This window comes from Chaetodon trifascialis, chromosome 14, assembly GCF_039877785.1.
Source record: "Chaetodon trifascialis isolate fChaTrf1 chromosome 14, fChaTrf1.hap1, whole genome shotgun sequence".
Classification (NCBI taxonomy): domain Eukaryota; kingdom Metazoa; phylum Chordata; class Actinopteri; order Chaetodontiformes; family Chaetodontidae; genus Chaetodon; species Chaetodon trifascialis.
The window spans coordinates 24274416-24302206 of record NC_092069.1 but is presented as its reverse complement, the minus strand read 5'-3'; the positions used below and the strand labels follow the sequence as shown (position 1 = coordinate 24302206).

At 44.3% G+C, this 27791-nt stretch overlaps 1 protein-coding gene across 3 annotated transcripts in view; it reads left to right on the top strand.

The window, feature by feature from the left end:
* slc4a11 (solute carrier family 4 member 11) overlaps nt 1-27791 on the top strand; it is a 78200-nt gene that overhangs the window by 24690 nt on the left and 25719 nt on the right. The window contains exons 2-8 of one of the 3 annotated variants that reach the window (XM_070979057.1): nt 110-160; nt 3662-3778; nt 13231-13274; nt 17442-17670; nt 21362-21394; nt 25310-25391; nt 26310-26433. In XM_070979057.1, coding sequence (XP_070835158.1) covers nt 110-160; nt 3662-3778; nt 13231-13274; nt 17442-17670; nt 21362-21394; nt 25310-25391; nt 26310-26433 — 680 coding nt within the window. The remainder of the gene's footprint in view (nt 1-109; nt 161-3661; nt 3779-13230; nt 13275-17441; nt 17671-21361; nt 21395-25309; nt 25392-26309; nt 26434-27791) is intronic. The other 2 variants (XM_070979059.1, XM_070979058.1) reach the window with 2 other exon arrangements.

The window sequence follows — 27791 nt, the reverse complement described above, 5'->3', positions numbered from 1 at the left end:
ATAATAACAAATAATCTGATTCCAGGCTGAAAATGGCTCCCTGCAGCCTGTTACAGTTGCCCAGTTTCACCTCAGTGATTACTGTCTTTCTCTGTTTTCTCTTCTGCAGAGGCGCCTCCCTCTGGGATGTCCAAGAATGGATACTTCTTTCAAGAAATGGGTGAGTCTGAGCCTCCGCCAGGACGTATGGAAGCGCATTACATTTTCAGCATGAGCCAGCTGTGAGAGGTGGAAAACAAAGCAGCCAGTGATAAGAGATCGATGAGCTGGAGATGGACTGTGAACATGTGATCCTCTCGTCGTGATGGCAGAAGAAGTAGAGGGATTTTTTTTAATGAATGTTGAAAATAACATGTGTTGTACAGTGTGAAGGATGTGAATTAAAGGCTGGAGCTGCAGGACAGACACAGGAAGCTCTCCCAGCTCTCACACTTCACTGCATTTGGATATAAATAATGAACTTTGCTCCGGCTGTTATGATAACGGCAGTTTCATTACCTTCAAGCCAAGGAGAGGCGCCCAATTAGTATGTGCAGCACAAGCAGTCGGGACAGAATATGCTTGCATTGGATCTCCCTGTCTCCCGCAGCCAATTATTCCCCTCCTGCAACACACAGATTCACTCAGCAGATTCACAGAGGGCCCCCTGCTGCAGACGAACACAGCCGTGTTTATTAGGCAACCCTTTATCAGGATATAAATGCAATTACATTATTGTTGGCACGTAAGCATTATCCACCAGCGTCATCTCAGAGATCTCGTCAGTGAAGAGCGGTCTGGAAATCTGGTTGACATGAAAAATCGCATTTGTTGCATCCTGATGTCCAGGTGCCTTCTTATGTTCTTCATCAGTAGATAAGTCACCATCATATATCAGCTGGTAGTGTGCTCGGCAAGCAGCTGTGAGCGACTGAATCTGATTACGGCTGCACATTTTCGGGTGAAATCACATAAAAAAACCCATTGAAAAACATGCAATGTGTGCAGAGCGGGGAAAACAAATGAAACATGAGAAAAATAAAGTGAAATTGCCGTGGAAATAATTTGAGAGACCTCTCTGAGGTGATGCATGAAGGTGATTGTGCGACAGGTTGTTTTTCAAGGTGAATTATTGGATTTTAGGGCTTAATTCAGGGAGGAAATGGTTGAGCAGAGGTGCTAAGCCTGACCTGTCTTATCATGGGATCTTTTTAGGTCGTAGATAATCAAACAGTCGCACTCAATATTTGGAATTTTCCAGGTGAAATATGACCTCAGGATAAAATGATGAAGTGATGACATTTTCTATCCAAAAAGCTCAAAGGTCAGCTTCACTGTGACGTCATAATGTTGTGCAGAAACACTTTTCAGGCCTTTGTTCAGCACCGTCACTCAGGAGCAGAAGGCAGATTGTGACCATATAAGCGTCCATGTTTGAGACTCTGCAGCTTCTTTGCAGCATCCGTATTTGAAGCGTCCACCACAAGCTGATTGGTTGAGCTGATATTGATCTTCAGGGGATTGCTGTGGCACCAAGCTCTCAATCAGTCCTCTCACAACACAAAGCATGAAAGTTTCAAACGTCTTTAATGATGCAAACGTGCCGCGGCAGTGTTTCTGTGCATCTCTGAGGCTGCCGCAGAAGGCTGCACACCGTTTGAAGGAAACACATCAATCATTCAGTGCTTTCATACCAAACAGCCCTCGTTCCTTCTACATGTTGCGTGTTTGTATTGACTGGCCACAGATACTGAGCTTGGCTTCCCGCGCAGCTCGCCTGAATTCAAATGCTGCAGAATTGACTCAATTTATTGTCCGATTGATGCTGCGAAAATAATCCAGATTGTGATTTTCAGTACAGCCAGCCCCGGTTCTGAATGGTGAATTGCACATTTGGAATTTAATAGCAGAAATAAGCAGATTAATGTCAGTAAGTAATGAACATTTAAAAACTTTTCCCAGAATTGATAGCGTTGCTTCCTCCTGCTCTGCAGCCGCTGTTCCCTGCCAAGGTGATTTGAAAGTCAGAGCCCAGCCGGTGAGTCTGAGGCACAGAGGGATGCAGGCAAGGCGACGACACAGCCAGGTTCAAATAATGTCAAGTGCTGAGGGATGATCCTGATGCAAGACAAACTGAATGAACTGAAATTGGGCCCCCCTCACAGATAAGGTCAGCAGATAAAGAGCACGAGCACGAGATATTGTTCCCGTCGCATCGAGCCGGTCGCTGGCTGGTATTTGGGAGCCCACTAGTTACTGTAGGATGGGATTTAAGGGGCTGCTGTGTCAGGAGGAGAGGATGGGATGAGTCATACAAACAGACTCCAGGCTGGGTCCTGTGATGCTTTCCACCAGACAAAATCCTGTTCATTACACTCCAAGAAAACCTGCGAGAACCCGTCTACCTGCTGATTCATGGAATACGTCTTGTCAAAACAACCGCTGACCGGCGTCGTTCCTGCCATTTTCTTTTTGCTGTTTCACGTTTTAGGTTTTTAGATCTCCTCTGCTCACAGATATCCATGCATCATGCATTATATGTAGAGATATATGCATGTTAAATATGCACTAAAATCACATATCTTACAGGATGCATGAACACAACATGGCAGCTATGCTTGAATTTGTACAGTACACATCCACCAGTAAATAACGCAGAGACAGCAGCGATAATCCACAGTAAATAACAGAATGATCAGGCATATCTTTCATTTTGTTTTCTGCAGGCTGCTCCTGTTATTGCGCTCTCTTGCTCTTTTACTGACACATTTAATCGCACGTAGATCTCTGCGAACACGCTTTTATTAGTTTCTGACACTGATACCAGATCAAAATCTGACCTATTATCACGCATAAAGAGCTGAAATGATGAAACCACTCAGCTCTCACATATGTGACGATTTCACGGTTTTCTCCTGTGAAACTGAACATCTCTGGCTTTTCGACTGTTGGTCAGACAAACGCGGGCATTTCTGCTGTTTGCTGACCTTTAATAGGCCAAATGATTAACGAGAAAGAAGTCGATCAACGAGCCTGGTTTTAACTTTACATACAATACGCTGCTGGTAGGAGAAGGAAGCTGCAGTGAAATCCGAGTCTATGTTTGACAAGTGAGCCTCCTCACGACATCCTTCAGGTGACACTAAGACAATATTTGCATTTAATTCGGAGGCTTTTTTGTTTTAAGCACCAGATGTTTGTGACGGTGTCAGGACGGTTCGCCGACTGTCAGATAAGCTGTCACGGAAAAGCATAATTTCTTGTAATAATCTTTTGTGCCTGTCTTAAGTTTTCATAAGCACTGTTCTGACAGGATGTTACTTAAAGTGTCGAGTAAAGGGAGTTTTTACTCCTCTGTTGTCATTGTGTTTATTTACAAATACGGTTAAAATCCCCCAAAATATGACCTCTTCTCGTAAGACTTCACTCAGAATAAGAATTTATTTACTGAATTTTTATTGTTTTGTTAAAAATGACTCACTTTATTTACTTTGACATGTAGATAAGCATCATTTCGATATCTTTTGTCCTAAAAGTCGAGCTGACTGCACAGTAAGTACCAGTTGAATTCCCGAACTCGCCGGCTGCCACGGCTGATGACGACAATAATAAAAGTGAGTTTGCTGCCCTGCCTGGTAGCCGGTGAGGTCCAGGAGGTGACCCTGTGCTGTTGTGTCCCCAGAGCAGCGGGAGGTGGAGCAGGAGGAGGGCAGCGAGGGCCGAGAGGAGGGACAAGACTCGCCGATCGCCTGCGGAGATGACATCCACCTCTATGACAACCAGATCAGCCCCGGGCCAGGTCAGTACACTGAGAGAGAGAGGGCAGCGGGGTGAGAGAGTGCAGTGGGGATTAAGGAGGAAGAGGAGGAGAACAGCTGGATAAAGAGCCTGAAGAAGCAAGTGATGAGATAAAGGAAGATGATGGAGAGCTGGAAAAGGCTGAGACATAATCCGGTTTCTGTCTTAAAATGCTTATTTTCCTCAAAGTAAACTTGTCTCAATAAAAGTTAGCACCAATGGAGCCTTGTGTATGTTTAAAGTGGTGTATTCAGCTAAAACACAGCGTTAAGGTGCCTATAATCACTATTTTTATATTCAAAATAGACCAACTAACTCCTTATATGAGAAAATGTAATTCTCAGGAGCTGGTGGAGACCAAAAACAATTGAAAAAGCCCAGTAACTCATCAGGTTCCAGATGTTGCTGCGTGAATATCTTGTACCATGTGGTTCTTACTCAGAGAGAATCAAGCCTGTTCTCGGTGTTTTCCATCCAAACGTTTCCATCATGAGCAGATAAAAAACTACAGCTCTCATTAAAATGCTCAAGCGCGGCAGCATGGCTTCTTATTTCATCGTCCGTATCCATAAAATTCACCAAAAGCGCTCCTGTAAAGTCATTTTTTCTAATCTTTTACTCGTAATCTCCGCTGTCTGAAAGCTTGCACTCGCCGACAGACTGTCCTTTTGTGAAGCTTTGATGTTTCATTTGAAATGTTGTCCACTGAAATATTAATTAAACAAAAAAAAAAACGTCCTTATCTGAAAATATAAAGTGAGCCGCACAGCTTACTGTTGAGTGAGGTTCAGGTCCAAGGCTGGAGTTTGAGTTTTTACTGTTGTTGTGAATGTCAGTGGGACTTTGAACGAGGTTTTCTGATTTCTGGAGCAGAAGCAGGAAGTTCCAGCTGCACATGTTCATTAGCCGGCATCATGCTGCATGTTGAGGCCTCTCGCTGCGGTCTCTGACTGGTTCTCGCTTTAATGGACCAGTGTGTGGGATTCAGTGGGATCTATGGGCAGAGATGGAATACAATATTCATACTTCTGTTGTCATTAGTGCGTAACACCAGCTCCAAAACAGCTGGCAGGCTGTTTAAAACTTCATATCTCATACAGCCTTTGGTGTTTTTACGTCGAAGTGAAGGCCACTGTGGGTTCTCCTGCACTCTTGGACGGGGGTGGGGGGGGTGTTCAGTTGGTTGCAGTCTGCTGCCTCACCACTAGATCCGCTAATTCCTTCACACTGGTCCTTTAAGTGGAAATGATGTGTCACAAGATTAAAAAACTGGCTCGCTGCCTCTCTGGGAACATGCCTCTTCCAGTCAATAACCTCATCTGCTGTTCAACTGTGTGATCAATATCTTTTTTTTGGACACTTCATAAGATGAGGCAAATTCTTCAAAGGCAGCGTGCGTCTCTTCAAGGCTCCTTCGAGAGGAAATCAAAAGAGAAACATCCAGAAAATCCTCAAACTTTGAAGTCATTCCTGTGGAATCCAGCGGTCCGTCCACAGCCCGATGGCAGGTGTCGACTTGACAGACAGCTCCTCAGCTGCAGGTGCAGATGATTTTGACCCCATCACCAGAAACCCCACGAGTCAACAGGTTACCGTTGCCACGGTAACAGTCACAGGTGCGCCACGGGGATAGAGGGAAAGGGAGAGAGATGTGACAGGTGACCATGTCACTCGGGCTGATCCTCCATACATAGTAACACTCAAGGCATCTGACAAGAGGGCTGCAAGCTGGGAACAAGTTAGAGGAAGGACACAGCGGAGAAAAGTCCGTCCCTCGAGTTGGACAGGTGAGCGTCAGGAGAGCGTAAAACACGAGAGTGACACAGTGTAAACCGTCGCAGCAGGACAGTCAACTAACTGTGGATTTGTGTAACGGTGATGAGGACACATTCCCTCCCCTGTGTTTGGACTGCACCATGTTTGAGCTCTTTGGACCGACAATATAAGAATTTAACTTCTGGACTTCTTTAGTCAAGTTTGTGCGTCTCCTCTCAGGGTTTCCAGACCTTCTGGAGTCCCCGAACTGTTTGGTTACAGCTGAGTTTAATCACTGTACCAACAGATTCATATTGCTGAATCACAAGATGTAAACTTTACTAAGATTACTGAGCTTTTCTTCAGCTCGCTCTAAATCGTGTCCACCATCGACAAACCAAACATGTCAGAGCTGCAGAGGTGGAGCCTTCCCAACACTGTCATGCACAATCTTTAGCTTTGGCAGAGGTGTATTGATCTAACCATTGCAATGACACTCTGATTGTTCATTATGCATGAGTGTACTTAAAGAAATTAAACAAATCAACTGGCTTTTGCAATTTGTACTGTCGCTACTACTACTGCTAATGTCACTACTACTACAACTCCAAGCAGTACTGCTTCTGAGAGACGAGTTCAGGCTAACATCAGTCAGCACAATGTACTTTATTTATTTTTGTTCATTGCATTTGTTGAAGACATTGTAGGTGTTAATGGACTTATTATCATATCACAACATGCAGTGAAATAATTCTTATTTTGGAATAATTAGTCCGACATACTTTTCTTGTCTTGTAGGAGCCCGTGCACATGTTTATTTTAGTGAATACGCTTGCAGTTAAAACATTAAATAGGGCAAAATTTGAATCCTGGAAAAGAGGAAACTTCATCACATCGATGCAAAAAAAGCATTTAAACGTCCAAAAGAACAGCCAGAAATATTATAAGGGAATTAACTGTTCGGCAAAAACTCGCTACTGACGGTAGATGAATTAGATCATCTCGTGCTCTATAATCGCGTATCCCTCACCCCTAATCATAAGCCACTGATTCACACCCCTGGCGTTAGCCTGAGCCGAGCCCCTGAACCTGGCAGTGTTTTACTCCGCTCGTCTCCCTCTGTGCAGCTGTAATATGTTGAATTCTCGCTGCTGTCACTGCAGGATTCTCACCCGCAGGTGCAGAGCGTTTGTCATGCCCAGCAGTGTCTGTTCCCAGATTTTCAGTGCATTATTCATTGACAGTGCAGCTGAATGTTGATTAGAGTGGTTTGTTTTTATTCCTGCTTCCTCCCCCTAAGTCTACTTGTCACATACATTTGATCCCGGTGCCGTTCGCTGTTTGCGTGCCTGCCTCTGCTTTTAATTTATGTCACTAATTATTAGATTATTTTATTATTCCACATCAGCAGGCCGCTGTGGAAGATGTCCTCCATATCAAATCAATGTAAGACTCTGAACAGGACTTTTAATCACATCCTGTCTGGCTACATAAGCAGCAGTTGGAAAAGCAAATAGCGTAGTGATTACATCAGACCCAGAGACAGCAGCTCCTACCTAAATCTAATTTCAAAAACATCTCTCCGATATAATTAATGAATTTCTCTCCCAATATTTAACAGTGGCTGCTTTCATGAGAAAATGTGGTCATGCTTTGGATGCTTTTATCGGTCTGGTCTGTAATACTGTCCCTGGTTTCTGGGACAGTATTCAGTCTTGACCTTTATGATATTGTGCCTGTTGGATATTTGCACCATATTAAAGATATGTTTTATAATGGCTTCCAACATTTGAGTTATTTAAAGAGTATTTTTTAATTTAATGTCCCAAATATGAGCAAATAAATGCTGCAGTAATCTTATTTTTACCACAGCGCTGTGGTCATCATCCGGAGGAAAAATCCATCTTTGAGGCACAGTCCTTCCTTGTGTGCTCCTCTGTTTTAGTTCATATAGATAAAAGAACATTTTTCACTCGTTTTCTGTGCAGTCCATGCTAAAAATATTAGTCTATTCCTTGAATCGTCAGAACTTCTCATGATAAAGTGGATTACAGCGGCTACGAGTTTGTCTCTGAGAAACAATAGCAACACGCCAAAGATGAGGCGATGTTTGTCACCGCTGTCAGAATAAAGGAGAAATGGTGACAGCTTCAATAAGTTAAGACAGAAAATATGACTTGTAACTTCAGTAGTAAGTGATCCATTCGCAGTAAAACACTTTGGAGCAGCTATTGGCAACGTGTCATGCATCCAGGTTCATTATGTGTGTTTGTTTTTTCTCCAGTTTTGTTTTTTAGTGCAGCCAAAATGCTCAAAAAAATCTCTCTGAAAGTGCTGAATGACAGGTTTTGGTGGCAGGACCATTTAGAAAACGGTCGTCTCCAGACTGAAACTGTTTGTCTTGCTGACTTTCAGCCACAATTCAAGAGGAAATCCAGTATGAACAGGAAGATGTCCAGCAGATCCACAATAAAGCACAACATGGACAACCTCGTGTAATGTTGCTATGAGGGCTGGAAGGACTGCAGCTTTGTGCTGCAGAGATGCTCCGGTCTTACTGGTTATTGATAGATTTTGCTCTTTCTTTACATGCACAGACACCATCGTCATGTGATGATGAGGAGTCAGTAACACGTTCTGCTCAGACCTGGTGTATAATCAGTGGAATCAGACAGAGATCAAACTAAGTGATTGACGGCAGTTATTCAAATGAGTGTTGAAGATTAGAAACTGAAGAGCTTGCTGGAAATGTTGTCAGCTGATACTGCAAGGATGTTGTCTTTTTTTTTTTTATCTTTGTGACATGATCCTGTCTAATCTTCTCTCCAGAGAACTTTGCTGTAAAGTTGTCAAACGCTCTCCATAAAAAGAATTGATTTCATGATTATATTTCTGTCACTGCTGGGCTCAGTTCCATTTCTGTTCAGTCAGTTTGTCTGAACACTGAAGTGGAAAAGGCATGAGGATGGTCAGGCGTCTCTCACACTGGAGACATGAACATGGAGGCTTTGACCAAGGTTGTGACTTGACCTTTATAACCCTACGAGGGGATCGTCATTAACTTACAGTTTACTAGGAGACAGTTAACTAGGAGAAAAAATAACAACAAAAAATGTTTAAAAAGTTGTATTTCATATTTTACCATCAAAGGATTTCATAATTTGAAGTCTGTAGTAAATGAAATATGGAGCTTTCAGCATCTCCATATCCTTCAGCCTTGGATTGTTGGGCTTTCTTGGCTGACACACCTCTTCAATGGTGCATGGAGGTCAGTGGATGGTGCAGACCATGGATGGTGGTTAATGCTCCATTTATCAGGGTACCACGGTGCTCAGCCTCCCTGGGAAAGCCTATGCCAGGGTGCTGGCTGCAGGAAAGGAGGCTGTAATCAGTCATTGCACCTCAGATTCAGGAGGAGCCAGGCCAATTCTGTGCTGGTTGTAGAACAGTGCTAAAGCTCTTTAACCTTGCAGGGTCATTCGGGGTGGTCAGTGAGATTGCCCATCCAGTTTACATGTGTTACGTGATCTTGGAAAAGGCTTATGATGGTGTGTCCCAGCGAATCCTGTGGGTTTGTACAGCAGGCTGCTATGAGCATTATATAACCAGGCGAGGGGGTTCAGTTTGGGGACCTCAACAACTTTGCCGATGATGTGGTTCTGTTGGGTTCACCAGATCTTCATCATGACAACTTGACCTTCAGCATGCACTGTTGGAAGTGTGAAGCAGTCGGGATAAGAGCTAGCACCTACAGTTTGAAGCCATGGTTCATGGAGTTTGGGAATGAGTTGTTACCCCAAGTGAAGGAGTTTTAGTCTCTGTGTCTTGTTCACAAATGAGATTAAGGTGGAGCATGAGAGTGACAGGTGGATTGGTTGTGGTGTCAGCAATAAAGCAGGTTTTGTCCTTTGTGGTGAGGAGGGAGCTAAGCCAGAACGTAAAAGGAAAGGACCTCATCCATGAGGTTTGGGTGATGACCAAAAGAATGAGATCATGGATCCAAGCAGCCGACATGAGTTTCCTCCGGAGGATGGCTGGGCACACCGTAGAGATCAGGTGAGGAGCTGCTGATTCTTGGTGAAAGGATCCAGATGAGGTGGTTCAAGCATCTGATCAGGATACCTCGTGGGGGACTTCCTTTGATGGTTTTCTGGGTATGTCCAACTGGTTGGAGACACTGGGGCAGACCCAGAAAACACTGGAGAGATTATGAATCTCATCTGGCTGGGGAACTCCTCTGGAGCTGGAAAACACTGCAGGGGAGAGGGACGTCTGGACTACCTTCCTTAGCCTGCTGCGACCGTGACCCAGCCCCAGATAAGTAGCAGAAAATGGATGGATGGAAAAGGGTTGGTCCGTTTGATCCTAAGGGGTTTGTACACCCAGTGATAATTCAGGGTTTCTTAACCACATGATGGTAAGGTAAGATAATGATAAGCAGTTCTGTTGCTTTAAAAACAAGGGTAGGCATAGGACATCAAAGTGTATTTTCATACAAAATACTGCGTGGTGGTGATAAACAGCCTGAGAGTAACAGCTGCCCGAGAGGCATATGAATATGAATATATTTGCAAGGACATGTGTTTTTGCTGAGGACAGGGTTTGGGTTTTTTCACCAGGGCTTGTAAGAGTGCCTCTGAATTGAATTATTTTGTACCAGCAAATTTGCAAGACTTTTTTTTTTTACTTCTTCTTAAATAGATATTGGTCAAATTTTGTTTTAATGATTGTGAATTTTCATGAGGGCCTGCAGTCAATGCGTTGTTTGTACACTTCATACACCTCTTCACTGACCTGCCCTGGCTTACAGGGCTGCATCAATTACAATATTCTCTCCCAGTACTGATTCTGATACCTCAGCTCACCGATTTTTAATCCGACACCAGTGCACTCTTTTTCCCAAATCTGCAGCGTGTACAACACGCGGTGTAGAACTCCTGATCCCATATTTTAATGCAGGGTAACATGAGGCCACGGATTAATGTGGAGGTGGAGTCGACAGTGCACCACGACAATGAATGTACAGTGACTGAGAGCACAAACATTGACTGTTATGACAATGACAAGAAAATGCATTTAACCCCTCAGCGATCCCACCCAGAGAGGAACAATGGGAATGAATTTATTAAACAGTCCATCAGAGGTACATGTGCATCTCTAGCAAACAGGGGAAAAGACTTTATACAATAAAACTAAACCTTTAGCAATCTCCATAGATCTTTGTCCATTAATGTGTTTGTCCTAAAAACCTTAGATATTCAACATTTTACATTCAACATATATAAATGAACATGGGCTGGATTCACCTCTGGACGATGAAAATCTCTTTAATGTGGTGAATATCGGCCCGATACCGGCCTGATCGGTGCATCCCTGCTGCTTACGCTGACTGCACCAAATGAAATGGTTTGGTAGATAGATGGTAAATATATTCTTAGTATTCACATTGGTGTTTTGTTACCAATTAAAACGAACGTTTCTCAACACTACGAAACATTTCTTTTTATCAAACAGATATTTGAAATGCGTGTACTGTTTCAAACACGCTGCCCAGCCTCGGCCCAAGGACACTCGAGCCCGCTCGGATGCGAGATTTCTCCCATCACACAGTAATTCAGCCATTCTCAGTCACCACCCTGCAACCCTTAATGACTAAAATAATACAACACTCCACTCTGAAATTACACAACACTTGTGGCTGGCTGACTATAATCAAAGCTTGTAGTGCCACATTGATCAAATAAGGCACCAAGTAGGGAAACAAGCCCGCGTCACATTTGAACACTTCCTCTCCCTAATCCCTAAACCCTGAAATTCTGATGGATTACTTTAATCCACACACTATATTGAGACATACAGAGGCCATTAGAAGGAGGTGATCATTGGGGAAGAGGTAATCTTATATGAATATATGAATATCTCCTTATGGCTGCAGCCTGACAGCAATTAGAGCTGCAGCTCCCTCTTCCCTCTGGGAGCAGATAAGCCCAGCCGTGTGCTTTTTGATTGTGAGGCTTTGATGAACCAAATCCACTGCACATGACACGTGCCCCCCGCCATAGTCTCATCACAGAGGTAGGGGCTGGGGCGCTCTTTCTGCCTCCACTGCCTGCAGGGTTTCATGATGGCAAGGTGTTTGGTGTGGCAATCAAAGCCCCCTCCCCCCTCCCCGTCCTGCAGACTGACACTCAAACATGTTCACTTGTGGCTGGATTATTGACATTATGATATGCTGGCACTTTCCTGAGGCTTATTGGCTTGTTAACGGGGGGTTTTCTTGCTTTTCCGTTGCTGGAGGGAGGAGTTAAGCGCTGATTGATTTCCAGACGGAGCCGACACAGTGCATCACATGGAGCAGAGGAGGAAAGCCCGTGGTAACCTAATAACGTCCTCCCCACAGTAAACGGCGATAACCACGTTATGTAACGCGGTGGCGGACTGTTTTATGAGAGTCAGCAGGGTACTGACAGTCTGCTAGTTAAGGGACTGGAGCGCGTTGAAAACCTCGTTCCCTCGGTTTGTCCCCGTATTGTTTTCTAACATAAAAGGTTTTTCCTCCTTTCCCGACTCTGGAAAAATCCGGACCTTTGTACTTTATCTGAGCGCTCGCCTCAGCTCCACAGACGTGTGCATTAAAGCCTTATCAGCAGAGAACTTCCAATCCTTGTTCAATGAGAGCATTTAGAGACTTGCCTCTTGACATTTTCATCACTACTAGAAAAAAGGGTCTCGGGCTTCTTTTCTTTACTGGCTGAGTGGTTGTTACTTGTGATCTTTATTTCAGAATTCAGTAGCGCATGCTCCGTTGCTTTTAAATGCAAATACGGAACATTGTAATTTCCATGTCACTACAGATTTGCATTAAAACATTAAGCATTTTCACTTGTAATATTCTGAGTCACCCAAAGCTGAGGACATAGGGAGTCCTTGTGGTGCAGGGTGTCAAGGTGCTGACTGTGAGCTCATGTCATTCCCAGCTCACCTGTTTTAACCTCAGCTCACTAATAAAGGCCTGAAACACCTTAAAAATGGTTGTCACGCCAAAGCGTACAGGGCTGGACAGTCATTTTTAGACTTGGTTACCAGGATGGCACCCAGGTATTAGACTCGTCCGAAATTCAATGCCGTGCACTACCCAATATGTGTATTATTGCTATTGTACTATTGATATATATATCATGCCAAGCAACGTTACATTTTTGTCGCACCAGAGCTCGAGCTGCCATCGTTGTCATCAATGCCGCATTGCATTGTGGGATATTTATGCTGGTGTAGTGTTTGCACCAGAAATAGTACGCACCTCAAGTACCATTTAGTTCATACCACAGTTTCAGACATACTATAGTATATCAGTGTAGAATTTCAGAATGCAAATGTGATGAAATTCTGGCTTATTTTGCTTAGTAAAGTAATTGTACTGCACAATTATACTCCATTAATATAAGAGTTGTATGTACCGAATCTTTGCTGGTTAAACATTTTTTAGACATGACGTCTCTTTTCTTTACAAACATTCACACTGTGAACCTCCTGCAGCTTAAATTTTACCTCGTGGTCACTTCATGATCATCAGAACAGATGCAGGCGAACAGATTTGTTTGATCTGGGTTCAGTATCTGGTACAATATGTTGTTATATGACACGTGTTTTGTTGTGGTCCACTCTGAATGTCTAATTGTACCTCTTGTTCTTCCTCAGACGCTGACGACTCTGGTTGTGTGTTACTGAACACATCAAGACGGGTAGGCATAAATATTCATTCATTAAATGCAATGCAATATTACTTGGAAGAAAAAGTGACTTCTGGCAGATTTCTCAGCACATCGCTGATGACGACTGCAGACGTCAATACAGTTCAGCTCAATTCAGAATTACTCAGAAATGAATATTCATTCATTCATTTCATTCAATGTTTACTTAAAGCTTGATCATTGAGGGTTTGCCCGTAATGTTTAATGTGTGTTGTAAAGTCTTCCAAGTTTGCGCAGCATGAAAACTAAAAACAGATTCCTCATATTCAATGTTTGCGTACGGGATTGGAGCTTTAGCCGATCGCTTGAAGGGGTCAAATAATGACTAGTTAATGAGCAGCTTAACAAGGAAGTGATGAACGACTGCATGTTACCATTAAGGACTTTTTAAATCAATAGATTTAGACTTCAGATACAAAACTCTCAAATCTGAGAGGATAGATCGCACAAAGAGGCTGCAAAAGAAATGTTTTCATCACAGCAGCAAAACAGCTCACACATTGACTTTCACTCATTTTTCCTTTAATTCACCCGACACTAGTTTTCCCACTGCACACCAGATGGCTGCTGCCTTCTTGTACATTTATTGTACGTGAAAATGATTTTTGGTGAAAGATTTTTTTTTGTCCTCAGCAGTAGCTTATTCTTAGCTTCATTACATCTCAGGATGTCCTAATCAAGATTTTTCCGTCTGTCTGTGTAATCCAATACCGAGTCCCAGTCTACGACTTCTATTTCCATACATAGTGTAATAGCCCACAGCTGCGTGTGCTCTGTTGAAGTACACCGATGTTCGTAAAACCAATCCAATTTATGTAAGATATGCTTGACAGCTGAATAGCTCTGCTGTCAGAGCGAATATCTGCTGTCTGCTGCTGTTTATCTTCTCATGCCGCTTCGCCGTTGGCTCGCTCATTTTGCTCCATGTTACGAGTTGGTTCTCGTGTTGCAGCGGAGGCGTCGTGTTGATACCTGTACAGCAGCTGGTGCACCCAGACTGTGCTGAGCTAAGGCAGAGCACCACGATCTGATCAGCCTTAATGAATCTGTTAAAATATGCCTGAAACATGCTGATGTGGATCTCGCGGTAAGGCTCAGGAACTCCCGGTGGTATCAGCATTGTTTGCTGATGCAGGGCGTTTTAGGATAATTTGGCAAAACGTGTCTGATAGCAGTGCCTGTCTGACGGTCTTTTGGGTTTGTTATCTTAAATCTGTGCGGATGAACATTCTGCATTGTGGGAAAAAAGTCTTGATTCAGATTTGCAGATTTTTATTACAAACAAACATCAAAGCAGCTGAATTCGATTGATTGTTCATTCAGAAGAGGGGCCTCTCACATAACTCGAGCCCTTACTTTATGCTTTATTGTATTGCATACAACGAATTACAGACATATAAAGTGATGAAACAATAAAATAAAATGAAATGAAGGTCAAATAAATCCCAAACACGATAAAAGCTGCAGCAGAATAATTAAATGGATCACTTAAAGTCAATCTGAATTAACTGTTCTAAGCTAAAAAGCTGTAATTTACAGTTTCATTTAAAACTCTCCTCAATTCCTCTCACTGACTGCCAAAGCAAGAGTTAAAGAGGCCGAATATCGTCAGAGGAAAATATCAAAGTAACATATCAGACACTCAAGCCTAAATCAGTAAGTTGAGTGATTCAAAACCCAATAGCAGCATTTCTAAAGTCTGATCTCAGTGACGGGACTTCTAAGCAGGTCTAATGTCCTCTGCCTCTGGACTTGGCCGGCACACCTGCTGCTGCATTTGAGAGCATCTGCATTTCAAGGCTCTCCAGGGCAGATCAGACAAGAGAGAATTACAGTAATCAAGGCCGCGAGTGAAGAAGGAGCGCAGACGTCTTTTCAGAGTCTGCCTGACAGAGAAACCAACGTCGTATCCGAATCCAGAAACTTCGAACTCATGCACTGCGTCTGTCTGCGAGATGACGTGATCCACACGGCCAACCAGCTCATCAATAGGACTAATGTGAGTGTGTCATATGGAGCTGCAGCTGTCTATTATCTGCATAGTGTAGCTTTGTAAATCAATGCCGGGGTCCCTGAGTATGTTTCCCGGTGGGAGCGTATAAAGGCTGAACAACACGACTGAGCATGAAAAGCCAGACAAGACGAGATGTTGTAGTGTGCACTTAGAATATAAATCATCTCGCGCGTTACCGCTAAAGGAAATCATTGACATTTTTAAAAAATGGCCAAAAAAAGCCAAACATGACCAAAGCTCTTAAAAACTCCTGCTTTGATGCGAGTGAGCGCTTTGTAGGTTACCGTTTTTAAAAGCATTAACGGAGTCCCGTGTGCACGCCGAGCCGTCTCTCGCGCTGGAGATAAATGGATGTTTAAAGCAGCACCCAGAGGGCTTCGGTTCAGACTGGTGACCAGGGCTGTCAAGAGTCAGACTTCCTCGGTTCAGGCCTGTCAGAGATTTCGGTTTGTTGAGTTTGTTGTGCCTCGTCCCTGCCAACAGCTTGCCTGCTTCTTTCCACTAATCTCCCCATTCTGTATTACATTTCTATTTGTTTGCGCTCTCCTTCTGTTTTTTTCTTTAAATCAATTTCACATGGTCACATCCTCACTTCCCCCGCCAAGAACTTTGTAGTGCATCTGTTTGTTTGCGCTGGTCCATAAATAGAATTCATTTTGATATGGTTGTGTTTCTGCTTGAGCTGCACACTTTTTTTTATGAACAGTTCATCAAATTCAGTTCAAAGAACAAAAACAGATGAATTCAGTTTATTCTTAACCTTTTAATGTCTTAACCCGAGGTGAAAAAAGACCTGAGTTGTTCATGCAAACAAAACAAAATCAAAGTTATTTATAGAGGTCTCTACACAAATAACTCCAAAGACTGGAGACATGGACTTTCTGCTGGGTGCTTGTTTTATTTTGAAAAGAACAGCGGGGAACCCATTCATCTTCACAATGTCTGTCAATCACATGATCGATGAAATCGAGGACTGGTGGGTGTCTGGGCTCTTAATCGAGCTGTGCTCCTCTTTCGGTCCATTTGTGTGTCTCTCAGGTGATTCTCAGACACCGCTGGTCCAATTCTGCTGAACTTTTGAGAGGTGAAGTCTCTGCAGAGTCCTGCTTTTTGAAACGCCTCACTGTTCGGCTCAGAGGGGGCGGCACGGAGCCATACTTTAAGGTCAAACTCTAGGACGCTTGTGGTGTAGGCCAATCTGTGAGGGGCTCACTTACAAGAGTGGAAATCTAAATCCTTTTTTTGGTGCTCATGGATCCTAAAATTAATTTCCAGTCAACCTACTGAACAACATTAAGGAACCTAAAATCTTGCGTTGGTCATTTTGACAGCCTGGTTCAGGACCCCTGACTCTGCACACACATCTCCAGTCCGGTTCAGCAGTTCATGTGGGTCTGGAGTCAACTGACACCTGCTTCTTCTGTTTGAGAAACAGTTGAGCCATCACGGCTTTGTAGACGTGACTGGGAAGGTTCTTCCTGCTTAGCTTGCCTCAGAAGCCACACACCTACAGTAGAATAGCCATGACAGCGGTGACAAAGGTCCCAGACGTCAGTTGACTGAGCAGACTGTATGTTTTTATTACTTATTGTTACTTACAGCTACAGCATGGAAAGTACCGCTCCAGTTGTATTAACAAGGTCACAAAGTATCTTAACAGCCTTTTAAAACTGCAGTCACCACAAAACTGCTCAAACTGCAAGACAACCAACCAAAACCTCTGACCTCGAGACGCATGCAGTCGTCTAACAGCCAGATCCTGAATCTGACTGAATCAATCAGGTATTGATCAAACTACAATCAAATGATCCTTCATCCAGGTCATGGTACCCTCTAAGTGCTTTCCACAGGCAACTGGACTTGCCTGTGGATCTAGAAGATCAGTTCTTCAGTTCTTCAGTTCTAACTGCCTGGTGGGAAGTCCCAGACATTTACCCTTGAAGCTTCTTCTAGAATCAGAAGCAAGTCCAGCTGCCTTTGGAAAGCACTGAGAAGAAACACACGAAGCCTTTAAGTTCTGCAGACAGTAGGGTAGATGCCTTTAGACCCTGTATTCCAGTCTTTATAATTACATTGATGGCCATGATCAGCACAAAATGTTCCGTAATGTTCAGAAATTTGAAAGGATTCAATATTTTCCACAGTATGTGAAGCTGATGAACTTCGAGGAGGAAGTTCGGGCGCACCGGGACCTGGATGGCTTTCTGGCGAGGGCCACTATCCTGCTGGACGAGACGGCTGCCTCCCTGGACGACGTCCTGAAGAGAATGCTGCACCACGTTGGCCAGGACAGCCACTCCTCCGAGCCCCACTGCAACTTCGAGGAGGTGATGAGCATGCTTTTCACAGACGCGGGAGCTCAGGAGGTCAACGGTAAGCGGAGAACCGCCGCGGTCACAAACACGCAAAACACAGCAAGGCCGAGGACTCGTACCGCCCCAAAACACCCGACACCTGACCTAAAAACATCTGTTGTCTGCACATGTCAACACCTACCTGAAAACTGCTTCACCCCAGGCTCAGGAGCAGGATTGTCAGATAGACTCGAGAATGGTTCAAGAAGCTTTAAAGACCCAAAGCAAAGTTTGTGATGTCTGTTCATTTGCCCCGCGGCTTTTTTAAGTGGACGCAAATAGAGCTGAGCGCGCTGAATCCTGTTGGCAGCCATTTACATGTGCAGACATCAAACGTTTCCCAGGAAAATTGCCAAGTGGTTATCGTACATGTTGATGCACAAGCATGAGATGCACATATCCTTTTTACTGACCACAGTCACGGAGAGGAAGATTCACGGTCAAGCAGTAGTTCAGTGTTTTTGAGATGATTGAGTGGTTTGAGGTGTTAGATCGGTTCGTTTTATTTTCATATTTCAGGAGAAAAAAGCGGTTTTGCCGGCACACATACCGACCTGAAAAGCTTGGGTTTATTGTACCCAAAAGTGTAAGATATGCGTAAAGTTTTCTGCCCACCTCTCTCTCCTCTAATGCATAAATTCATGTCTGAAACGCACCGTAGTTTCCAGGGGTTTGGCGCCCATTTGTCAGCTTACAGATCCCTGTCACATTAGTTCAGTCCCTCCAGCACAGGTCCTTTTGGCTGAGTAGCAAAGCCTCTTGGTTAAGGCGAATCTCCTCAGCCCATTAGAGCAGGAGAAATCCGCCTTCTTACATAACAGCATGTGGCCATTGTTGAAGCCTCACTCTGAGCTGCGAGCTGCACCGAACGCCGCCGTCACAAAAGTAATTATTCAGCAAATCAAACGATGTCACCAAGAATTGAAGAAATGCTCTATTTTTTTTTTTTTTTTTAATTTCGCCTGGCTGTAAAATGTTTGTTGAAGGATTAATGATGCTGTGAAGATGCAGGACAAACATGAGGGGTTTTCTTCCCCCTGTAAGAGCATGTGGAGGTAATGGTAGTGTCAGGGCTGCCTGTCATGCACTCCATGTCCAGTGTTTTCCCGTCTGGCTGGGCCGGTGTCCGCCGCTGTTGATGGTTAGTCAGAGGTGGGCGGTGTGTGACGCTCACCCTGCACAGCCGCCTCTGACAGATCTGCGAGGTGATAATTGACTTCTGTCATCGATCACTCACTTAGCTTTTCAAATGGCTCTCTGAGACTCTCAAGCTGTGGTGGCTGCTGCTACTTGACTGTGTCTCTCTCAGAATACCCCACAAAGAGGCAAAGGCTGCCATCTTAACAAAAAGGCTTCCTGCGCAGGTCTGAGCTCTCTGAAAATCAATTTGAGCTTCCAGGGGTTTAACAGAAGTTTGAAATTGCATAAAGCGACACAGAAAAATATGGAAAATATTCAGTGATGCTTTATTATGTAAAAGAATCTACAGCCATGGTTAGAGATGGCAACAAAACCAGTGTCTGCACAAAATACCATGGCGCTTGTGGGCATTTTTCACATAGAAATGTCTTAAATATTAGCATAAAATCTGCTGATATGAAAGCGGTCAGTCGAGTGCGCGTCCTTGCATACAGTCATGATAGTATTTTTATATTTTTGTTTGTCAAAGCGACTGAAACACTGTCATCACTCATGGCTGCAGCAGAGGGAATGAAACAAGGATGATGACGATTGGCTGATTGCACAGAGGATGTGTAACTGTAGCTATTAGCATACAGAAATATTTACAGAATGAGCTGAAAACATATGAAGAAACTAGTTTAGACGTTCAAATGTGCATTCAGAGCAGTTTTTCGAGCAGTCTGTGCATTTCAGTTACCTGTGACTCTTCAATTACAATTGAATTTGCACCACTTCAAAAGGTCGACTTCTCATTTTGAAACCCCTCTCGTCAGTATCTTGTTTTGCAGTGAGTCATAGTTCACTCAGAGTGAGAATCCCCACGTCGCATGTAGGACTGCTAAATTAAAATGACGAACATTCGCGCAGGAAACGCTCACATCGCTGCCGTGGGGGGAAAAAATATCTCCGAGGGAGGAACAAAGGCTCTTCCAGGGGGAATACATGCATATTGCACCTAAGTATGTTATCAACGGGACATATCTCTTCAGGTATTAATTTCTGCCATATCTGCGTTGGCTGCGCCGCGGCGGGGTGATACGGCTGGCGAGCGGACCGGCTCATTTGGAGTGTAATACTGTACAGCTGTGAGATAAAGAGAACAGGGTGAGATTATAACAGGCGCAGAAAGAACAGAGAATTACAGAAATGAAAAAGATGAAAGCCCACAGAGATAATTAGTCCTGCTCCAACTTGTACAGCCGAGTTGATTTTTAGAGGCCAACTTGTGCTGTTGTGTTTTTTCCCCTCGCTCGATTTCCTCTCGGGATTCGGCGATGGAGCACAATGCAGCGCTGCGCAGAGGAGCAGCGAACAGCAGCGCCGATGACGCAACGCATTGATAATTAGATCTCCTCAGCCACGACCATAGACACCAAACCTGCCTCCACTGATTAAAAATAACACTTCATCCTTTAAGACTGTCCCTTAATGATTATAGGATGCTGAATGTGACGGCAGCGCTTACAATAGTGATGAGCGGCTGTCTCAGAATGACTAATTGTCAATATTTTGAGTAATGATGTATTGTATAATTGTATTTTCCTCTGCGACGCTGTTCGCAGCTACTGTGCTCGGCGCCTCTGATTGTGTGCCCTATTTGTGATGACTGTACCATCATTTCTCCCTAAATTGCTGTCACCTTTGATCGATCTCGCCGGCTCTCCACTCCGCCTGGATTTGCATAATCCTCCTGTGTCATTCTTTTTATTTTTTATTTTTTTTCATTCGCCAGCTCAAATCAAACGAAGGGGAAAAGCGGTCACGTAGTCGTGATTTCAGAGCTGCAGAGGTGAGGCTGGGATGCACGCTGCAGCCTCTACAACATGTTTAATGAGTTCAGAAATGCATTAAAGCGGGATAATTATTACTTGTCTGTATTTCAACCTCGTGCAATTCTACCTTTCTGCATGCACTGTAAATGTTGAAGCTGAATTTCCTCTGTTCAACAGGAAAGGTGCTTTGTATTTTTGAATCTGCGTCTGTGTTATAATATGTCTTTCCAGGCCGGCGGCGTGACTTTTCACTGTGAAAATCCCTCTAACAGTCTGCAGCAATGATCAGAATACTAAATTGGGACCATTAATTCAAGCTCTTCACATGAAAAATGGTGGCCGCACATGTCATTTTTCTCATCGTGATCTCTTCATTGACGTCTTTGGGTTTCTTTGCACTTGCTGCAGACATAACCGCTATCAGTGATAAAATCCAATTTTTGGTAATAGCCAGTAGACGGTAATCAAGATAAGATCTCTCTGTGCCCAACAAAGAGGAGACATTGAGGGATTTTCTCTGGAAAATGATATTTAATATGCATGAGGTAAAGGAGGGCAGGAAATGAAGCTTCTGTTCAGCAGAGATATTTATGTGCGTGCCTGCTCGGCAGAGAGTGTGTCCGCGAGTGTGTGCGCGGAGCGTTATTGTCGGTATGTTGGTGTAAAATCTAAGAAACTGCTCGCCTGTTGATCAGAAAAGGTGACTGAACTGTCTCTCCTCTCGGTTTTTCTCCCTCCTTCCTTCTCTCGTTGCAGACAAGTCTCAAAGTTTCGTTTTCTTTGATGACGGTAAGCTATGCTAATTGGATGAAAATGTCAGCATCAGCCGCCACGAGGCTGCAATCAGCGGTCTGCTTCTGTACCAATCACCATCAGTATGCCGTCTGTGTTCCTCTCCACGCTCGGGACTGGGTCGATCCATTGAGTCATCAAATGATTACAGACACCAGCAATCCCTCCCGTGTCACAGTTATCGATGCCTCTTCAGCTGCGCCTCAAATCAACGCCCTCTCCGTCCAGTGGACTCATCGTCCAATAATGTTATTAGTTCTTTTTGTCAAAAAAACATGGATAAATCCATTTGATTGAGACTGAAGGGGTAAAATTCACATAATGTAATCAGCGGTTTTGGCATTCAAGTTATGCCCTTGGTAGAAAAAACATTATATTCAGGTAATTTGTTTTTCCACCTGATTATATAATTGGAATTTACCTGCTCAGATAGCCGGACTTGACTTTAATGCCGTATCCACGCAGGCCGTGGGATTACTTGCCATTAATGTGATTTGTTTTCGTGCGAGCAGGCAGAAGATTAGAATTGACAACCTCTCTGGATAACAAGGTTTCACCATTGACCCAGTCCTAGTGGCCATCTCATCACCACGTGACGTCATAGCATCTGTGTCCTGCATGGTGATTGGCTGTGATGGATACCTGATATACAGTAATTGTTTCATCTGCCACCACTGTATGGAGCCCTCCTGTGTTTTAATCACTTCCTTCAGAGTGCCCTCCACAAGCCACACTTTGAAGGAAACAAATCATCTCCCTGTGTGTGTGTGTGTGTGTGTGTGTGTGTGTGTGTGTGTGTGTGTGTGTGTGTGTGTGCGTTCGCCGGCAGGTCTACCCATGGCTGAGGCCACAGTTAATCTTGAAGGCAGCATAAGATCAGGAGGTTTTATTGAGGTCACCTCTGAGCTTAATGTAAAGAGTCTCCTTGCCAAAAGGACTCGTGGCCTTTCACACATGTGCAGAGAAACCGTGAACGCCTGCGCTTTGAAGCCGCTGCTGGTTTTAGAAATATTAACATCACTGTTTTTTGACCGGTTTGGCATATTTATTGATTCGTCTCTCCCTTATTTGTGACAGGCTGCATTATCCTCGTGTGATTTACAGAAATTGCAATCTGTTTCTCGCCCCGCCGACCAAACCGTGTGGATAATGCAGTTAAAGAATTCACCAAGAATCCCCCGAGATCAAAGGGGGCAATCCAGCCATCCAGTCTTGCCTTCCTCATATTTTTTCATCACTTTCCATTGAAGTTTGTCACATTTGATATGCTGCGTGTGAGCATCTGTGTGTGGAAACAGTGGTGTTTGCATACCGAAAGCTGATGAAACCCAGCAGAAATCTTCACGTAACTGACAAATATCAAAGGTGCATGTCTTAATTAGTCTCCCACTTGATCACATCAGCGACCTCACTCTCACACTTCCCCTCCTCTCACGTCCAAGTCAGGTTTGTTCACCTCGGCTGTGGGCTCCAGGGTCTCACACCTGGTTATTACAACGGAGGGTGGGGTGGTGGAAGGAACCACGTCGGCACATCAGTGAAAACTGAGCTCTCCATTAGCTTAAACTTATCTTAAAAATGTGTTTTTCTTACTGTGAACTTGAATGTTAATGTGCTGAGTCTAACCAGCTCGTCCTCACCAGAGAAATGGCTGTCGAGTTCGACTGCAAAGAGGTTATTACAGCCCGTATTTACGTTTATTGTTAGGCGACCTCTAGTGGCCATAGTGGTTATGATGGGAGCAAAGGAGGAAGACAGATGGTGGAGTACAAAGAGCAAGAAAGTCTGGATGTGGAGGAGGTGGGGCGGACGGATGGATGGGTCAAAAAGCATTCATTGTTCATGTCCAGTGTGGAACTGAAAGTCAGCTTTTGCTAATTGTAACTTCCATACTGTAAAGCTAAATCACGTATGTCGCAGTAACACACTTATTTTAGCACAAATCAGGATCTTTTCCCAAAGCAAACCAAGAGTAAGCTGCAAGAGTTTCACATGAGCAGCATAAAGATGAAGGGGTTACTCTCATCCTCCAGCGCTCATAGACTGATGATGGAGACATGTTGCGTTCAGTCGTTAAACTCTTGAAAGCTGCAAAATTTGCATATTCATGGATAAATAGATTAACTTTTTTGTAAATTATTATCCCGAGTAGTTGGTTTCTGTTTGTCTTTACACATGTCTGGAGAGAATTGGCTGTATGGACGGAGATTTATGACCGGAAGCCTCTTTCATACGACAGCTAGCGGTGTTAGCCGTTAGCTCCTCTCGGCTGCTCTCACGTTGACCACCTCCTCTGCTGGCTGGAAGACCACAGGCGTCCCCTCGGCTCGCCTCCCTCCCTCTTCCCGTCTTCCTTGCCTTCGCCTGGCTCTCCCGTAACCCCTGTCTGTCTTTTTCATCCCCTTCCCGTCCTCTCTTTATCTTTTAATCTCTCTTTTGTTCTGTTTGCGTCTCTCCCTCGTCCCGTCTCTCCCCTCTTCTCCTCCCTGACGTCAATGAGAAATTGGATGGTTTTTGATTATTACATGGCTGTCAGGCTTACTGCTATTAATTGAATTGAATCCCAGTCCACCTCCTTCACTCCTGCGTCCCTTCCTCCCTCTCACTCCTCTTTTCATCTCGTCTCACTCTCGTTTTCCTTCTCGTTTGTCACGTTCTTTGCTTTCTCTGTGTTTTTTTTCATTCCCTTGGCCCTTCTTTGCCCCTGTTTCTCTTGCCTACATCTTTTCCTCTCTCTCAGTTTCATTCTCTCTCTCTCTGCACGTCTCCTCCTTCTCGCTCTCTCTCCCTTGGTTCTCTCCTCCACCCCACATGCCGGCGTTTTTTCCTCCCTCCTCGTCGTTCTCTTTCTCTACAGGCTTCTTTTCATCCTTTCTTCCCCTCTTACTCTTTATCTACATGCTCTCTCACTCTCTCTGCCCCCCCCTCCATCCTCCCTTCCTGACTCTCTCACTCCTTGAGCACTGTGATACTGTTGTCATGGTGACGCCCATCATTTTCTGGCATGAATGGAGGATACTTTATTGATGAGACGGCATGGCGGAGAGAGCGAGAAAGGGAGAGTGATGGAGAGAAAGACAAAGACAGACAGACAGAGAGGGAGAAACCACTGGCAGGGAAAATCAGGATGATATGGAAATGATCGTCCCCGCTGCTCGCGATACAAAACATTTCCACCCTGCAATCTGCACAGTGCTGATGAGTCGAAGAGGACGTTCAAGCCAAAGCACGCCGAATCTTCTTCAGGGGTTTGGGAAAGTCGGGGCTGCTGAAGAATATCCCCTAAAACAGTTATTCATCACTCTCAGCGTGAGAAGTCGAAGGGAGATTCCTCCTGTTAGGAGGCAGCGAGCTGGTTTCAGCCGTGCCCCAGTCACCCGTTTTTAATGATTTGCAGCGTGTAAACACAGCAGCATAATGAAACCTGTTTTTTTTTTATCTGCCAACATGAGCGTTGGTGTTTTCTGGGGTCGGGTGGACATCGTTATTAGCGTGTCGTGGGGTGGTGTTTGCACACAGTGCAGACTGGCACGGCCGTCTAAAGCAGAAGGCGAGCTTGTTAAACACTTCTGATGTAGACATCATATTGAGAGGCTTGGCACAGCAGATGAGGCTCTAGATTTCTATCGAACATGTCGGGCTTTCGGCTGACACCGTTAGCCCTGATGAAGAAACAAGAGCCAGGTTTTATTTTTAAATATGTCAGATTGAAACGTCGGAGGCTCTGATGAACGCGCTGATGTGTCCACGTTAGGATGAGGGGACGACGTGCGTTGCAGGCGCTTTCAAGGCCCATGCAGAAAAGATGGAGAGTTCAGCGCTGTAGCAGAGAGCAGGAGTGTGTGAGGATCAGACTGGACTCCAGGTCGATCTCAGTTAACCTGTGTTTCACCTCTGGCCTTTCCCCCACAGTCCACCTGCTGTCAGAGACGATCCAGGGGGTGACAGCCACCGCCACCGGGGTCCAGTACCAGCAGTCCTGGCTCTGCATCCTGTAAGCCTCAGTGTGTGTGTGTGTGTGTGTGTGTGTGCATGAGGTTTACAGCTGACACAATTCATCCTAAACCTATAGGCATCATATTTTATAGACTAAACAATCAATGGATGAAGGAAAAAGAATAATCAATCGATTTGTATTTACAGCCCTATAATAATGATGATAATAATGATCATTAATGCATAAAATGACAAAATCCTCAATCAAATCATCCAAGTATTGACGAGCAGCATCAAAACAAATGCATGTATGAGAAAATGATTTATTGCCACTGTCCTGTTAAAACCTCATATCTCCAGCATCAACCTTTCATGAGCCGTGTTTGTGAAGAAACTGATAATCCAGTGTTTTTTATACATGGTAAATAAGTGTTTTAAGGAGACAGAGCCCTGTAGAGGCAATCAGGTGATGTGGCTAACGAGCAGAAACGAGGTCGAGGTGGATGGATGTGTCACCAAGACGCTGGACTTAAACACTGCGACTTGTTTACTGTTTCTTACCAGCAGTCGTTATTGTGTTTTTTAAAGTGCGACCACAGTCGGTGCACGTTTATGATTGCAGCCCTGATGACAAAGGTCCTCTAACCTCAACCGAGGTATCAAATCATTTTCTTAACCCAGAAAGCAAACTGACAGAACTCCAAATTTACAAATCAGATTCATGGTTTTGACAACTGCAATAGTTTCTCAAGCTAATGTTTGGATCCTGAATCCAGCTGATGAAACTGCAGCATCTCTGCAGCGTATGTGTGTTTGAACACATGCATCCACATACGTGTGGGCGTGTGACATCTGCATCGTGTCTACCTGTTGCTGCAGAGAGAGAGAGAGGTCGATCTATGGAAATGAAGGGCGCTGCCGGTGAGGTGAGGCGCTGACATTTATAAAACCTCCTCCTTCTCCCTTTCTGCTCCAGCTGCAACGTGAAGTATCTCCAGAGGCGTCACGTGTGCATCTCCCGCCTGGAGAGGCCGCAGAACTGGGGGGAGAACTGCTGCGAGGTCCGCTATGTCATCCTGATACTGGCCCCGCTCAAAATGGTAACCGCCGCCCCTAGAGGGAAGAAATGATATGTGGGATTTATCTGACTTTGGTGGATTACTGAGGCGTTTGTAGACCCTCTTGTTTCTGTTTCATTCAATAATGTGATGTTTTCCTTCTGTCCTTATTCTCTCATTATTTCATTCCTTCAGTCATTCGCTGATAATGTTGCTGTGATTCTTCTTGCATCTCCGCTGCCAGTCGTTTTGCTTTTTTACCACTCATCATGTCTGAAATTAAGTGCTAGCTGTCGGCTTCGATCGCCATATGATCAATGTCAGCATCCTGCTGCTATAGCACAAGTAATTGATCATTTGCATCCCCTCCTGCTCAGCTTTCAGCTACTGTACTTAGAAGGAAATGCATATTCAACAGTTAAAACTTTATTAATTAGTCTGCTCTTTCAAATTCAGTTACAGTCAGCCATCTGTCACAAGGCCAATTAAGCTTCTTAAAAGCGAGCTCAGTTCTGAATGAAACTGTAGATCTTCATAACAGTTTCTGGCTGCGAGAAGACACTGAAGAGCACATGTTACAGTCAAATCAAGATCCTGATGTGTGACGATGACAGCTCAGAAGCTGTTTTCTGCAATTTAAAGTAAAAGGACGCATGAGGAGGAAACACGAATGAGCTGCTAATTATGTGCAACCGTCATTAAAATAACAGTTAAACTGCATAATATATGAGCTGCAAATGGTGGTTTTAAAATCTGATTTCCACTCTGATATTTACATTATTTTTGTTATTCTATTGAAAGTTAAAAACCAAACCTCCTCGGACTTTTTTGCCGTTGCAGCCTTTGACTTCTTTCCTCACTCTTGGTCTCGAATTTCATTTTCAAGGTCATTTGCTACCTAATTTCCTTGGATTTTTAATTCCCTGAAATGTTACCGATATAACCGCCAAGCTGCCAAGTGTCTGTTGAACTGAGTTTAATCCGAGGGCCTCTCAGTCTCTGGCGTGGGCCTGAGCGTCCTGTTGGCAGAACCTTTCGGGTCACTGTTGTGTGCCGGATGGCTGTTTCCTCAGCTCTGAAGAGCTTGCTGCAGCCGATGGAGAGTGCCACATATCCTGTAATACCCTTCCCTCCCATCAAAACATGAACTCTCTCTGCTTCCCATCAAACCACTCAACCCTCGGCTGCTTCATCCTGAGCTTTCACACACACACACACACACACACACACACACACACAAACATACACACACACTTACGCACACACGCACACACACATCCTCTCCTGTCTTCACATGGCTCTGATTGTTGCCTTACTCCAGATGGAAAGCCCCTCAAACCCTCAACCTCTTTTCTGCTGACACAAAAGAGGGTTTTCTTCATGCTGGCCCCACTTTTAGC